Source organism: Dreissena polymorpha, chromosome 3 (assembly GCF_020536995.1).
Source record: "Dreissena polymorpha isolate Duluth1 chromosome 3, UMN_Dpol_1.0, whole genome shotgun sequence".
Taxonomy (NCBI): domain Eukaryota; kingdom Metazoa; phylum Mollusca; class Bivalvia; order Myida; family Dreissenidae; genus Dreissena; species Dreissena polymorpha.
The window spans coordinates 138393626-138411369 of record NC_068357.1 but is presented as its reverse complement, the minus strand read 5'-3'; the positions used below and the strand labels follow the sequence as shown (position 1 = coordinate 138411369).

Below are 17744 nucleotides of genomic sequence, written 5' to 3'. Positions count from 1 at the left end.
CAACAAACTTGGCACATTTGTAGATTTAAGTATTTTACTCAATTTGAGCTATGGACCCATCTCCAATTTTCAAGATGGTCGCCATTTTCAAGATGGCCGCCAAGATGGCCGCCAAACTTTAGGAAATTACATGTTACTGCCATATTTGATTAAAATATTATGTTTTTTGGCATTAAAATTAGCTGCTTTATATTATTAAATAATAAAAATATGTTTCTACATGAAAAAAAAATGAATTAAATATTGCATATAAGTCAAAATGGCTTTCAAAATGGCCGCCTAAAGTACAAAAAATTGGATTTTCCACCACAAATCTATAATTTCATATGTTTTGTAAGCAAGTGTTTTTATTTTTATTTACAGATACCTTCATTTGTATAATATGCTCAACATATTGTGTCAGTCCTTTAATAAAGAAATAACTGCATTCAACGAGTTCACACTTCCAGACCTTAAAGCTGCCTTAAAATCTAACCGCGGTCACATCCTCCACCACATATGGTGCTTGTATTCAGTGGAATTGTTCGCTTTTTGATAAAAGCAACACACTTTGCTCATTGGTAGTTTAAAGTATTTAAGACAAAATAGTCTATGGACCCAATTCATATTTTTCAAAATGGCCGCCATTTTCAAAATTGACGCCAACCTATCAAAAAAGGAGATAATATCGAGGTGCTGATTTTGTGTTGCGATCTTTTACAAATCAAATGAAATATTGCAATACTTTATTACTAATTATGCTGATAATCAAAAATATTTGCAAGAAACACATTTATTATAAGTATTTTGTTAATTTTGTACTTTTTGTAAGGTGAAAAGGTCATTTTTTTTTGGGGGGGGGAATTATGCTTTTTTGGCAAATATTCATTTACTTTAATAATAAATAAATCCATTAAGCAGATTATCATGGTCCGAGAGCGCAGGTGTTTATTGCAAGTTTTGAGGCCAAGAATGTGTGTGTATATTTGACAAGAGAACTTTATATCCTTCCAGAAAACCCATTTCTTAAAGCGGGTATATACGATTTTGTCAAATATTTATGAATTTATATAAACTGTGTAAAAAACTTATTATATATATATTTCAATATAAATTAAAATAAAAGTTAAGAAGAACATGTGTCGGAAAATGCGAAATAAGCCAGATATTTAATTCTGAAATTAAAAACTGCTGTACAGCCGAATTCGCCAGCATGTATACCATACATGTACGATGTGCATCTAAACTTACGAGGGGTGTTCCAGAAGTAAGTGGATTTTCGCTATAACTTTCATTTGGTAACATAGATGGACAAACAGATAGCATGTTAAGAATATTTCGTCCTTTCCAAATCTACTCTCCAAATATCATGGAAATACATAAAACAATAAATATACAGAGATTTAAACATGTGCACAAGGCGCTAAACCGACGCACGTGTAACGTTTCTGTTCAACGTCAATGACGTTATGAAGTTAACAACTGTCAAATCTTTTCCACATAATCACCTCCAACGCGAATGCACTTTATGTGTCGGGAAAACCACTTGTCAAAAGTGCCTCTATACCAGTCAGCGTCAAAAGACGACACGATTCGCTTTGCTGCAACTGTAAGTTCCTGTTTACTTGCAAAGCGAATACCGCGCAACTGTGATTGAACTTCCGGGAAGACTCGGAGGTCCAGAGGGGCCAAATCCGGGCTGTAAGGAGGACTTAGGCGCTGTAACGTGAAATTTGCCGTAAATTCTGTTTATCAACGACATTAAAACCAAATTTAAATTCGCGTAACGCTCATACTTATAATAAAATACACGCGTGCGCCGCATATCGTTACTGAGGTCTCTATGGCAACGCGTTTCAAACGCGCTTTATGGAATTCATGCATTTTTAGCTTATATATAAAGTCCGTGATAATTGTTTTGTATAATATGTAAATTTCGTTGACTTTTACCAGCAAACTAATAAGTTATAGCGAAAATCCACGAACTTCTGGAACACCCCTCGTAGTTTAACGGTTTATAATACAAAGACGAATGCTTCGGTTATTGTAGGAAAATATGTACGTCACTATCGGCTCGGGGCGCTAATTTGTCTTTGCTGCATTTTAGGAAATTCGGCTTTAATGTATAATTTTTCTTGCCTATTTTGTGTTATTGTAACATATTTTATCAATATATTACAATTAAACACATATAAAAAATCGTATATACTCGCTTTAAGTGTCACAGCCGTGCATATCAACTATTTTTTTGGGTAAAATCACTCAAAATCTAAAGTTTTCCCTCTGATTTCTGGAACAATTAAATAAAAAGACATTTTTAGTCATGGGAATTTACCCTGGGTTTCAGTTTTGGGGTATTAAATAGATATCAGAAACCTTTCTGATAATTCAGTATAACTAATTATTTTCCATGTAATTTTTTTAAGGGAAAATTTGACCATTTGTTCAAATTTTAATTCTGCGAAATATTTTACCATTTTAACAATTTCAAACATATTTGTCTAATCAGTGTTTTGAAAACACACATATGGTCTCTTTGTTTCATTCCAACAACGACTCTTTTTATCAACATCTATTAGTTATTTTGGGTGGTAATGAATAAAATCACACACAAAACTGTTGATTTCTGGAATAATTTGTTTTAATAAGATTTATAAGACATGTGATCATTATAATAATCAAATATTGTTCGCATATATAGTTCCTCGAATTTTTACTCAACTGAAATAATTTTCAAAATAGTAGTCTAACTATTGTATTAAAAACACACAAAAGGGTCTCCTGTTTTAATTGAAGAATTATTTCTGGAATAATTTGATATAGTTAGATTAATGACACATGTGATCACGATAATGATGAAAACAGTTGTTATAATTATTGTGATCACATGTGTTATAAATCTAATTTATCAAATTATTCCAGAAATCAGCAGTTTTGTGTTTGATTTCGTAAATTGTTCCTGAAATCTCACTAAAAGTCGTCATTAAAAAATGTTCATGTTTCAATTAAATCAGGAAACCCCTTTGTGTGTTTTTAATTCAATAGTTAGACTTCTATTTTGAAAATTATTTCATTTGAGTAAAAATTTGAGGAACTAAAACCTGAAAAATGGACTAAAACAGTTAAAATGTAGTGTTTTTTAACCTACATAAACAGTAACAAATAGTGGTTTTGACCTATAATACACGTAAATCACTCGCTGTGTTATATTAATTTACACGCCACATATTCTCATATAATTTCATATATTTGAATGTTGTGAAAACGAATCTAAATGTAAAAATACTCAGAAGGTTGTTTTTCTAAAGATAATGTAATACACTTTTAGTACCATTTGACTTTAACACACATAGTAAAACACACATATTAATGCTATATCTGTTCGTCTCTCATATAATTGTCTTCTTAGAAATACGGAATCGTTATCTGTTTATAAAAAAGCTGTTACTTGGGTATCTTTAAAGTGTTTTGAAAAAAATAAACATGTATTTTCCTTTATACTTTGGCACCTGATAAAATAAAAACGAAATGCTGAACAAATACAATTATACAATTTGTTTTTATATTAATTTGCCTTAAATCTGTGCAAAATATGTTGTCTACGAATGTGCGTAAATAAATCAATTAGGTTACTTCCAGATAAATCTAGAATCAGCATATATTAGACAAAAACTTCAATATTATAGTGCATGCGTTCTTCTTACTGTCTAATGGAGTTTCATCTAATGGCAGTGGCGCTGCAATGAGGACAGCATCCGTCAATTGTGTGTCCAGCTGATAGACTAGAAAAAATGCAATATCAACTGACTTCTTAACAAACATGACAAATGCAACAAAGAAATCGAAATGGATTGTAAGCTTTCTTTTTTTAAGTAAGATATCAAGTAGAAGTGATTTTAAGACAGACTAGCTCGATTGGTGGAGCGCTAGAACACATATCCGAGAATAAAGGGCTCGATATCCGGCTCGACCACATACTTTCTATAGTAATTGATCGTGAAATAGTTATAATGCCATTCTCCCCATACCGGTTTTAGTTACTGTCGTTAAGAATGTTTAGTTACAACTGGTAAACAAGCTATCCGAGTAAGAGATTAAGTTGCTTTACTGGCCGCCGTTATATGACCGAATTACTTATGAAAGCGGTGCCAAACCCAACTAAACAAGGAGAATAATTAAAGAACATAATTACATATCGACTGGACAGATATTGCGAAGTCTTCATCATAGATCGCCACATTCAACTCCAGATCTTCGTATCCAATGTAGGCCCTCAAGTGATTTTGAACCGGTAAAAATATTTGGTCGAATTCTCTATTCAAATATTTGCGTAGAAATGCTAACCAACTCTTCATATTTGGATATTCACAATATATCGCCATGCACTCACTTTTGACATATTTTATTTGAACACCATCTGGAACAAAAGAACGAACATTACCAGCATAATTATTATTTTCGTCTTTTCACTTCTTTTGTATGCTAGAGTATTTTAAAATAGCTCAAAGTTAGTATACAGTCCATTTGCTTCATCACTACTTGCTGACGGTGAGATCATTCCTACTACGAGGGATGTTGCAAAATTATCCGATATATTTCTTAACTACATGCACAACAGACCTTAACAAATTTTATCTAAAGCTGATTTCAGACATTTTTTGCAATTCCGTAATTGGTCCATCGCGCAAGATGCCGTTCGAAGATTCCACTAACAACTCTGATGCTGTTTCTGCGCCAGTGGACGTTTTAAGTTCGACAATAAGTTTCATACCTACAGAACATGTAAAGGCAATAAAACATTAAAGAGTTATCATAACTATATCATTTGAATTTTAAGAACAATTAAATACGAAAACTAAACACATCCGGTTCCTCCAGCAGGATGTAAATCGTATCAAAAGTATGAGGTCCGTTATTTATGGCAAATTACTCATAGGCTTACAACAAGATACAGCACAAAAGCCCACGTCACACACGAATGAGTGAAGGTCACTGTATTAGAATGGTCACAGGGTAAGGAATTAAAACCAATGTAAGAAAATGTCGATATTTTAGGGTATCTGGTGTTACCTGGAGCATCAAAACGCTTCAACTGTCTTCCAAATTCGTCGAATTTCTGTTCCAATCTTTCAACAACTAAAATTGGAATACAAAAACGTTTTGTTAGCCGTGAACGAATTGTAAAAATGCATATTTGTACTTCAGTTAAACGGTTGCGTATAGATACACATTACCTTCCATGCTCCGTGCAGTTTTTTCAAGAATTGGTTTCATATCCTTTTCCACATTCGTCACTTTCTTTGAAAAAGAAAAAAATCATGCCCATTATTATGTAATTTTTTACTAAGGCATGTATGTTCAATATGTATAGTTTGTGTACCGGTTATGTTTATATATGTTTATAACTGGTTATGTTCATAATATGATGTAATGGAGAGTATAATTTATGATTGGGTTCATGGACTGCACGTACCATGTAACGCTAGGGTTACACGCAGCTAAGCCAGAATGAGTGGTAGAGTTGCATTGTAAATTGTAGAGTTGCATTTTAAAATGTATGTAAACCGATATCAATTAGATCCTTTACAATTAAACAAAAAATAATTGTATGACATAAGTAACAACAAATAACCACAACTGACGCTACATACTAACAACACTCATCATGAAATAAACACAGACTAATGCGTGAACTTGAAGGTCATGTCCGCAGTCCGCAAGTGAATAAAGAAAACTTTGTTTAACAATATCCGAGCCTAAAGAGCTACGACGAGCTTACCATCTAGTGATATGTTCCTGTCAATGAGTTCCTCACACAATGCGAATTTCTAAATTCATGTTATCAGTTATAATACGCTTACTGTATATGTATGTAAACCTGCTTTCGAAGTACGTTTTTTTACCCATTCTATACTTGCATATTTAAAAAAAAGCAAATTCAATATACAAGTCGCGTAACATGCGTAATGGCTTTAAACGAATATCACTTCGTGCGTACTTCAAAACATTAAGTTTATGATATACTCAAACAGTCATGTTGCGACTTAGCTATAGTTTTCGGGAAATTCCATGGGATCATTTATTCAAATATTAATTTGAACATTCTTAGCATTTATAAGGTATGTGCATGTATAATTCAATGTAAAACCACATGTGCGAATCCAAATGCAAACGAAGCACAACGAAGACAAATATAAACCTATTATACACAATTTTTATGCCTAATTAACTTAAAGACTGCAAAGACCAATCGCTCTTAAAAAGCCCATCTTACGCAATAATTAAACGTACCTGTGAAATATTGCATAATTCCTTCGTGTGCATCCGTAAAGTGCAATCTATGCTCCCTAATTTCATTTTGTGTTTACTTAACATCTCTTTTGTCTTCAAGTATTCGTTTTGCAATAATTCCAAATGTCTTTCTATTTGAACGTTCATTTATTTGTCGAAAATGCTGCTTTTCAATCATAGTTAACTGCGCTATTTCCTCTTTTATATTTTCAGTATTCGATTTTGAGTGTGCATCATTAAGCGACTGAATTTGTTCAAGCTGTTTCTCTAATGAGATTATAAGTTCTTTGACTGAAACAAGCGTTTCTTCTCTGGCTCCTATTTCGTCTTCTACAGTTATTCGCTGCTCGTTTGTTTCTAACTATAAAGTAGAAAATGTCTAAACCATAAAGATAGGCTCTAAAATATGTATGTTTACACTTGCATAGTTATCTTTATTTCATTTTTTTTTCAAATCGGATTGCTTTTCAATTATTGTCGAACTATGCTACTATTAAAGGCATCCCGTTCACCAGTTCTTTTGATTAAGACTAAGTATTTACTAACGATTGTTATTTCGAAAAAAAAACGAATGTTTGTCTTACACTTTCCAAGTACGGTAGCTGATCAGCTGAGCGATAGTGATCAAATAATTGTAGCAGTAGAGCATTCTTTAAATCCATGATGTATTCTTTGAAGGAAATCGTTTTTATCTGCATGTTACTTGAATGTGCAACTTCGTTTCTAATTTTTTTAATCTGCAGTTATTCAATTAAATTGATTGATATTGAAGCATAAAAACGACGGCAACATCACTGAACACGTTACAATGTTCATGAATTGCTTTAATGTATATGGAATGCAAATCCCCACCGTTGGATTCTTTAAAGTAAACTTTACTTAGTATCGTCACAAAATGGGAAGTATGTTGTGTTTAACAATAAGGTTTATAGTGTGTGTGGGTGTGATATCATCTCATGCAAAATATACTATAAAATGCTATTCATAATTGAAAACGAATAATAAAATTATATTTACTAATAGTTCTAGTAAACATAATTTTGTTTCAAATTGTGAGTTATAAAATATATGATAATCATTACGTGCAAACGAAATAGTTTTTATGTTATTTTGGTCATGTTGAATAAAATATTTTATTCAAAATTGCGGTTATACAATGAATCTTATCAAAGCAACTTCATGGACGAAATAATTACATGTGATAAACTTCCATGCTTATGTCTCCTATAATATACACTATGAAACTTCAATTGCATAATGCGCACCATACTTACTCATGTTCATTTGCGTCTATGCTGTTTTAAAATGTGTTTATTTATATAATCTTGTTTATTTTCAACCAAACGATAAAAACGATTGAATAGTCATCAGATATAAGGGAAATATCATGCGATTTTTGTTTACTACAAAAACCGTTAATGTAAGCTTTCTTCGCTTCGCAAATAAATGGCCATACAATATTTTTAACACAAACTGTATCTTCGTTTTACATTCTTAGTATTAACAAAGCAACTGCATTACACTTGCGTATGCAATCAATAAATATTAGCATAGAATGTACGGTGCAGATGCAAGTTCATACCTTCTGTAGATAGCTTAGATTAGTAGATCCAATTTCCCGCACCAAATTACCATTGTTTGTGCAAATTTGTACTAATGCCGAGATATCTGCCAGGAATATATCTGATTTGTCGTTGTATCCTTGTGTATCAATAAAGCACTTCATCCTTTCCCAAGGCCCGGATTGCTTGTCAGACCACAGTTCCGATTTTGAGTTCAACCAGTTCGGGTTGTTTTCGACATGCTCATCCTTAATAAGATCATATATCTTTCCACACGTTTTTTCTGGACATTGTTGTTTTCCTGAAGCACTACATGCACATTTATACTTTACATGTAAATATTTACAAGGCGTTCTCTGAGAGTGATACGGCTCCAATGTTTTCAGATTACAGCTCGAACAAGTATATTCAGGTACACGAACACATTTTGTCAAAAATGTTACGTTATTAGAGTACTGATCTACACTTTTCTTTTTTATATATGAAACAAGGCTCTTTGTCAGACAGCGTAGAGCAAGACAGACCTTTACCCAATTCCGGGTCTCCTCATCGTCAAGTTCCTTATCCATTTTATCTATCTTATCCTCATCAGATGCATACCATCATGCTTATACTTATGGAAATAATAGGACGAGCCCCATGATAATTTTGGCGAGGCGAGTGCCGTTGTCGGCCCGAATTTGAGTTATAGTCATTTATTTTCACTACCCTAAAAAATAAAAATTGAAAACTGAATAGAAAACATAGTTATACTAATTTATAATAATTTATTAATAGGGTTGTTCTTGTCTGAATACAATATATGTTAAGTATTTAAACCGTATTATAGATTCGTTTTGGTGTGTATATTTTATAAGGAAAACCATTATGGATAATTACAACTTCACCGTCGGGGACTGTAGGTTAACTATCCGTCCGTTATGCCTGCCCATACGTTCGTCAGTTTACCAGTACGTTCGTCAGCAAAAAGAGATTTTCAGATCTATCAAACGTGTCCGAATATATTCGGCTGAAACTCGGTATCCGTAAAGTCGGTTATGCGAGGTAATGAGAATCTCTTTTTCATTGTTAAGGTCAAAGGTCAGTCGATGAAATAAAACACAACTTCAAATGTTCAATAACTAAAACAATGCATACTAACAATATATATCTTTAGAATCAAACTTGACATGGCCATCCAGCTTTTATTTTCCATTTGTCGGTCTTTCAAAGCCGTTGGTTTTCCTTCCGTCTCTTTGACTGTCCGCAAACAACTGCAAAGTACATGTACTTATATTGTAATTGTAATAACAAAAAAGTACATAATGTATTATTATGAACATTAATTTGAATATTCAACGATATATTTTTCATATGTATAGCGGTATATCCATTCATATGTTCATATTATGTCTGCTTGCCTGTCTGCCTGCCTGCCTGTCGGTCGGTCGGTCGGGCGGTCCGGTGGTCGGTCGGTCCATCCGTCCGTCCGCTCGCAAGCTCGCCCGCCCGTCTGCCCTCCGTCTGTCCGTCTGTCTGCCTGTCTGTCTGTCTGTCTGTCCGTCTGTCTGTCTGTCTGTCTGTCTGTCTGTCTGTCTGTCTGTCTGTCTGTCTGTCTGTCTGTCTGTCTGTCTGTCTGTCTGTCTGTCTGTCTGTCTGTCTGTCTGTCTGTCTGTCTTACTGTCTGTCTGTCTGTCTGTCTGTCTGTCTGTCTGTCTGTCTGTCTGTCTGTCTGTCTGTCTGTCTGTCTGTCTGTCTGTCTGTCTGTCTGTCTGTCTGTCTGTCTGTCTGTCTGTCTGTCTGTCTGTCTGTCTGTCTGTCTGTCTGTCTGTCTGTCTGTCTGTCTGTCTGTCTGTCTGTCTGTCTGTCTGTCTGTCTCCTTTTAACGATGTTAACAACCAATAGTTTTTTTTATAAACTTCCACTTGCATGTTATTTTATTACAAACAATAACGAAATAACTAATAACTGGAATATGTAAATACAATCTTAAAAGAAACAACGCTTGCAAAAAAGATTGCACTGCAGCATCATGCATTCCATCAGGCTATACATTTATCTTATCATGTTTTCATTTTCCACTAGAGCGTTAGAATAATGACTTGACGTTAATGGAACCCAGACAAGACTTCATATGAATAAATAATAACAAGCAGAACGCATGCCAATGATTACACATGTTGCTAGTATATCTTAAGGTTGAGCTAGTTTTTTTGCATTTAGGCTATCCATTTGTTTAAGTTTTTTAACAAAATAAATTAGAGCAAAGTGTTTTTTGAATTTTCAGAATTACTTTTTACATTAAATAGATCATAAATTGTGTATTTATTTAGTAAAATAAGTGTTTGAATAACTTAATTTGTCTTTGAATTGATAAGAAAACTGGGACTCAACAAACTCAAATTTTAAGAAAGCACCGAGTCTCATGTATTCGGTCGAGTTAAGGGGAATCGCGAACACTGGCTTAAGCACAGGTACATTCATTCTTTATTTTATTCACAAAACGTGTTATAAACAAAACGATATTATATGATTATGCTCAGTTTTTAAACAGAAAAAAACAGAACTTTGATTTACAACCAAGATTATAACATATACAATAAGGTCAATATAACAAAGTACAATACTTACAACAATAGTGTCACTGTCGATAATGTTTACAACAAAAACATATATTATGCAGTGAATGTGGGGGTATTTACGGTAGAACGCATATATATATAAGGAGATATTGACTAAGAATGTGTAGAATAAAGCCACATCAATACTCATACATTGTGATAATTGCCTGCGAATGAGGTAACAGTACGTAATTATGTAGCCCGATATGCCGAGGATTTTAATATTACTGGTGATCTTTAACCTTAATTGTGCGGTGCTGTCATGTGCACACGTCGGTTGCTTTTGAACGTGTTTATTCGCGAAGCATTTTCAAGAAAGTCACGTTTCTTTATTTAAAGGGGCCTTTTCACAGATTTTAGCATGTTTTGAAGTTTGTCATTAAATGCTTTATTTTGATAAATGTAAACATTGGATCTAAAAAGCTCCAGTAAAAAATCAAGAATACAATACAAAAAAGGAAAGAAAAAGTTGAATGCAGCAGGGCTCGCACCAGTGACCCCCGGAGTCCTGGAGTAAAAACCAATTAGCCCGCTCGGCCATCCTGCCAAGTATGTATGAAAGACGTATTTTATACTTTATATAAGCAATCTTCGTAGTTTCACAAAATTAAACGACAACAACAGAACTCTGCAAATTATTCAATCGTTTCGCGTTGCAACGCTTTATAATTTTCAGGTTTTTAAATCGTCAAAAGATGCATATAATGGCTATATTAGACCATGGTAAATGTTCAGTATTACTGTTTCCTCATAAATATCATAACTTAAACGAAAATTTGCGAATCGGAAACAACTTTTTTCAATTTTGTCAATTTACCAACACGTGAAAAGATCCCTTTAAAAGGTGCAAGTTAAAGAGTGAGATTCAGATAATATTGCAACTTGCTGTTGGTAGATTTAATTTCTGTTTTTGGATTGGTTTAAGTCATTTTTGACGTGATTGATTCGCTCGAATGCACCCGCACATGGCTACGTTTTATGTGGTGTAAATAACGAACCAAACCTGAAAACTATTTAATAACTTATTTACCTCTCTGTGCTACTGAAAACAGTTAAGTATCATAATTATCGACCGCTTATCTGATAAGAGTTTAATTTATCAAGTTAAGTTGATTTGCAGTTTATAGTATGTATATGTTATAATTGATAGATTGATATTGATTGATGGTTTGATGGCTGAATCGATGAATGGATTGATTGATTAGTGGATTGATTGATTAATTGATATATTGATTAATTGGTTGATTGAAACATACATCAGTTTTCTTCCTTGCTAATTTACTATACACGATTATTTGAAAGATGCAAGAACATGATGCCCTCGATGGATACCTTGTCATTATTGATTCATTCGTTTTAGTCCAATATTTGTTAAATTTAAAGGTTAAAATGGCATCAGGTTATGTGAGTTTGCTAAATGTTGATTGGATTCATCCATTACTGTATATGTTCAGCGACCGGATAATCCGGAAAAAAGACCTGCATTAGCCCGAGTCTAAAATAGGTATATCTCAAGAGTGTAATGAAGTCATGTGAAGTGGTTATGTTGATAGTATTTAAATAAATTATACATGCATTTATGACAGCTCTGTATGAAACGTACATGATTTTTCGAAAACAAACGCGTAATTTTGGGCTAACTGTTAATTTGGACCTTTTGAAATAGTCTATGTCTAAACGTAGGTCACTTTCAAAGACAATTTTTAGCTATTTAATAAGATAAATATGAGAAACACAAAAGAAACTCAAAAAGATAAAATGTAAATAGGTTTCCCAATTTCCAAAGCATATCGACAGTTTGGCCATGTAAAAAAGTTTCAAATTAACATTTTAACAAAATGTCATTATTGTAAACATAATATTCTGAAAATTTGTAATCGAGATTTTTGTTGCGAAAAATATAAACAGGAACTTTCAAAATAAACTTACCGAAACCAGTTGGTATTCAGATTTCCATAATGTGTGAGAGTTACAATCATAGTACATTTATAGCTTTCTTTATGCTTATGCAGTATCGTAAATATTCGAAAATGGTCAAAATAACGGCATTTTAATTGGGCGGATTGTAATGTTTATCTGAAACATACATTTTCTTTTATTAATTTGACTTGTAGCTACATTTTAGTTTACAGTGTAGTCGTTGACATACTTTAAATTTTATTATTTCAAACACTTAAGACAATTATGGTTCTGACGTAAAATGTTTCATGAAGATTGGACAAAACATGTGAATAAAAGTGTTTTCACAAGCTTGCACAATATTCATACGAGGAAAACTTCCCCGACCCTGGCGACCATGTAATCAAGAGGATCGGAGCCATTTTCAACTCGGCTGAGATATGACTAAATTTTATTCTAAGCAAATTTCAAGACGATTTGGACAAATATTGATTTTAAAGTGTGTATGCACGATTCTGATATGTAATAAATTGTAATATATTAATAAAACTAGAAATGGCGCGGCAGAGGCCGACGCGTATTCCCCGCCGCATGTTTGACCCAGGGACGCCCCAGGGTTGGTGATTGGGCCATGCATAGGTTAGATTGACCGTATTGTCATAAAAGAGGTTCAGTATCAATTTGAAGTAAATCGGTGTAGAAATGAAGAAATTATAGTAAAAGGCAATTTTGGGTGGGCGTGGCCTATGTGGGCGGGGTGCCCCAGGGTTGGTAATGGGGCCATGCATAGTTGAGAATGACTGTATTGTCATAAAAGAGGTTCAGTATCAATTTGAAGTGAATCTGTGTAGAAATGAAGAAATTATAGTAAAAGGCAATTTTGGGTGGGCGTGGCCTATGTGGGCGGGGCGCCCCAGGGTTGGTTATGGGGCCATGCATAGTTGAGATTAACCGTATTGTGATAAGAGAGGTTCAGTATTAATTTGAAGTGAATCGGTGTAGAAATGAAGAAATTATAGCAAAAGGCAATTTTGGGTGGGCGTGACCTATGTGGGCGGGGCGCCCCAGGGTTGGTAATGGGGCCATGCATAGTTGAGATTGACCGTATTGTCATCAGAGAGGTTCAGTATCAATTTGATGACAATCGGTGTAGAAATGAAGAAATTATAGTAAAATAACCTAAAAAAATGAGTAAAAATCTCTGACCCGGTCCCAACCCAACCCCCATAACTTTTGACCCAGGGGTCAGATCAAAAATTCCGAATAGTGCAGGGTCGCACATATGCTCATAGCTACCATGTGTGTAAGTTTCAAGGTTTTAGTGCTTATAGTGTAGGAGGAGATAGTGTCCAGGACGGACGGACAGACAGACAGACAGACAGACAGACAGACAGACAGACAGACAGACAGACAGACAGACAGACAGACGGACAAACGCCGGAGATAACCAAAATATCCCCACGCTTTTCAAAAAGCGTGGGGATAAATATGTAACAATAACACAAACAAGACACGAAAAATTTAACATTGAAGAATTTCATAAATTGCAGCAAAGACAAATTTACGCCCCGAGCCGATTGTGACGAAGATATTTCGTACATATTTTCCTACAATAACCGAAGCATTCGTCTTTTTATTAGGATCGGAGTAAGTGTTCGAGTGTCGTATGAATAGATATCGTTGCAGGAAATTAAAATGATCCGTAAAACTAAATTAAGAATCACATCGTACATGCATGATATATATCAGAAAAAAGTATACAAATTATATATGCGTTGAGATACATCCAGTTCAATTCTTTACAATAAACAAGGATTTACCTAAACTGCATTTCGTGAATCACGTTTTATTCCTTTTCATTCATTTTTATTCCTAAATAAATCTAAATGAATCTACTTAATTTAATACAGCCAAAAAACATGTGACCATTTGTTAAACTACGTTATTTTCAATGTTATAATCAACCTTCAAACAATCTATACGGTTCTCAAAATGTCAATAACCTTGGAAATTTCTCGAAGCGGGTAAATGCAATTTAAGTGTCAATATTTTACTCTCGCAATCTTGAACAAACATATGAATACCTACGAGGAATGTTATATAAAATTATTTAATAATCGTCAAATGATACCAGAAGTAACATATTGTTGTATTCAGTTAAATCTACAACAAACAAGTTAACAATGACATGTTGCAGTACCAAAATTATGTCTATGTGTAGCATGAACCAATTTGAGTAGAATAATTTCGATTTCACAAACAGTGTACGTGTTGTGCGTTAATTAAGGAGTTTTCTGATGTACAGAACACAATATCACGGCCGTTAATCACGAGCGACACCTTTTTTGGCGTTGCCTTACTAAATGAGCCAAGGCTACTTTCGAGTTGGCGCTAAGGACCGGATGTTTTGAAATTTCAAGGATAATTCAATGCACGTCTGGGTATTCTTCACTTACTTCAAAAATTGGTGAACATCAATTCATATAAACATTCAGCCTTGTTTTATCATATTTACATTAGCGACAACATTTAAAACTTCCTTAACACCGTTTCAAATCAATATTAAACAATTAGTATATATGTGATGATTTTATTGCGAAACGGGTTGTTACACAAAATTCACATTGCAATAAGACATTTCCACACGTTTTTTCGTAAATTATTGCATTTTGCGTTATCTTAACCTTAGTACTAAATTGTTTGAAATCACTTTCGATACACATTCTGTGTTGTTTTATCGTATTAAATCTCGAAATGCATAACCTTCCATGCATTTTAAGTCTAAACTCACAGTTTTGTATATTTTTATAACAATTTTATTTAAATACAACACTTGAAACTCCCTTTTAACTCTTCCAATCCATTTGAATTAATTTGTACAAGAGTGATGATTTTTATTGCAAAACGGGTTTATTGCAAAGCAGATTGTTATTAAAATTTCAAATTGCAATAAGACACTCCAACCCGTCTATCATGGTTGATAACAAGCATCTATACTCCTTACTGTTGGTTATTCGATAACAAACCATCATAGAAAAGTATTATTTCGATTCTAACACGATTCAGATTGATTTGGTTCAAGCTTTTGGAAGTGAACTTTATTTTTCAATGCTCCGCCTTTCTTAGTACAAAGTTCAATATTGAGTGACGTCATTAAATGGTACAAACATATGACGTTGTTTTCATTCATAAATATTTTGCAAATGACGTCACTTTCATTAAGAACAGAAACTAAATGACGTCACGTTTTTTACGTTTCCTGACAAATTTATAACATTCTTTGTAGGCGTGGTTATGCCACTTATTTCCAAATATACAATTTGTTGTTTCATTACATTTATATACATGCTACAAGTGCATTTTACACTTGATTTCCTTCTTAGTCTATAGAAAACAAGCCGCGTGTAGTGATAGAATTCAAAACAACCAATACGTTTTTGGTGTGTTTTTTGCGTTTTTTATTTACGCTGCATAAAATGCTAACATCATACAAACTAATCGGTTTGAGTGCATGTAGGTATCCGCACAAACGGCACCCACAAATTTGGATCCCTCCGTTTTCTTGCATTCCCGGACAAACGATGATTTGTCAATAATTGAACTATTAGGTTGTGTTATCCCACGGTAAGACAAACTAGAAAATTAAATTGTAAGAACCTGAGGAAAGATGATGAATTTCTATTGAATTAAGTACATGTAAGTGTTAATAATTTAAAAAAATTATAAAATTAATCAAACAGATCATAAGAGACATGAATGTTGTACAAATAAACGGATATTTTACATACGCCATATTGATCCATATTAACCATAACATCGGGATGGGTCAAGTTACTAATAGGGTATTTTTTATATAAAAAAGGCTTTATCCTGCCCTCATAAATATTCCATTGCAATCCGGTTGTAATCGTTGTCTAATAAATATTTGGATAATTAATTTCTTGCATAACTAATACTTATATTTTAAGGAAAGAGATCAGTATGAATTAATTCATATGTAGACATTGTTGAAACAATAACATTTTACTAACAGCGCAAAGCGAATTATTTGTTATTGCTTAGTTGGATGCTCCATATTGACTGTTTTTGTTGTTTGTGTTCATAAGACAAAATCTTTAACCTTGTCGTTGACATTTAATGCTTATATATGTGTAAAAATAAGATGATACGGTCTATAACAACTGATGCCATTGAAGTGAAAATTATCAGTATTGAATCATTAGCCTATGTGAAAATGTAAAAGTTCAAAAAAGGTCCATGTCAAATTCAAAAGGAAGTCAGATTCATTTAAAGTGCATAGTGTTTAATCCCGTATAATTTCGTTTAATTAAGTAATATCGATGTTGATCATCGAATAGTTAATTTGGGTTAATCAAGAATTGGACCTTTTAAATTTTGTAAAAAAGTAAGTGAATGACACAATAGTGTCAGTTGGTGTACCGAGATAACATTTTAAGGCCATTCAAGTATCATAGTTTTGTTGCAAGCGGTTTTGATGTTTGACAAAAGTAGGTAAATGTAAATGTTAAAATGAGATCATATGATGTTGTTTTGTAGATGTCTGTCTGTCTGTCTGTCTGTCTGTCTGTCTGTCTGTCTGTCTGTCTGTCTGTCTGTCTGTCTGTCTGTCTGTCTGTCTGTCTGTCTGTCTGTCTGTCTGTCTGTCTGTCTGTCTGTCTGTCTGTCTGTCTGTCTGTCTGTCTGTCTGTCTGTCTGTCTGTCTGTCTGTCTGTCTGTCTGTCTGTCTGTCTGTCTGTCTGTCTGTCTGTCTGTCTGTCTGTCTGTCTGTCTGTCTGTCTGTCTGTCTCTGTCTGTCTGCTGTTGTCTGTCTGTCTGTCGGGCTGTCCGTCTGTCTGTCTGTCTGTCTGTCTGTCCTGTCTGTCTGTCTTCTTCGTCCTGTCTGTCGGTCTGTTCTGTCTGTCTGTCTGTCTGTCTGTCTGTCTGTCTGTCTGTCTGTCTAGTTCTGTCTGTCTGTCTGTCTGTCTGTCTGGTCTGTCTGTCTGTCTGTCTGTCTGTCTGTCTGTCTGTCTGTCTGTCTGTCTGTCTGTCTGTCTGTCTGTCTGTCTGTCTGTCTGTCTGAGGAAAAAGTATTCACAGGAGATCTTCTAACATATTTCAATTTTGAACCAACCAATCATAAATTAAAATATGATTTACATTTCTCGTTGACAAAAATGTTAACAGATATTTAATGTTGCAATTGACGAATTACGTTATATCGCGGAAGTAGCTGTTTCCCAGATCTTGAAATTTCGTGTTAAACTCTCACCTCGCGAACGCAATATTTAACCTCTTTGAAAAGGTTGATTGTCCGAAAATATGTGTTTGTGATACGGAGATGAAAAGATCTATGGCGTACTATGAGGTTCTTAAGTCACAATTTTTTCTAAAGGATGGTGTTTTTATTCAAAAG

The 17744-nt window shown here is 33.9% G+C and overlaps 1 protein-coding gene across 2 annotated transcripts in view; it reads right to left on the bottom strand.

Moving 5' to 3' along the window:
• Positions 1 to 1057: 1057 nt before the first annotated feature.
• Positions 1058 to 17744, bottom strand: part of LOC127871639 (uncharacterized) — a 34599-nt gene continuing 17912 nt past the window's right edge. Inside the window, exons 3-9 of one of the 2 annotated variants that reach the window (XM_052414754.1) lie at positions 8974 to 9085; positions 7853 to 8541; positions 5214 to 5277; positions 5050 to 5115; positions 4172 to 4396; positions 3684 to 3761; positions 1058 to 1698 (exon numbers count right to left, since the gene is read on the bottom strand). In XM_052414754.1, coding sequence (XP_052270714.1) covers positions 1601 to 1698; positions 3684 to 3761; positions 4172 to 4396; positions 5050 to 5115; positions 5214 to 5277; positions 7853 to 8401 — 1080 coding nt within the window. In that variant the 5' untranslated portion in view covers positions 8402 to 8541; positions 8974 to 9085 and the 3' untranslated portion in view covers positions 1058 to 1600. Of the gene's footprint in view, positions 1699 to 2653; positions 3762 to 4171; positions 4397 to 5049; positions 5116 to 5213; positions 5278 to 6270; positions 6632 to 7852; positions 8542 to 8973; positions 9086 to 17744 lie in introns of those variants that run through there. The other variant, XR_008045486.1, reaches the window with a different exon arrangement.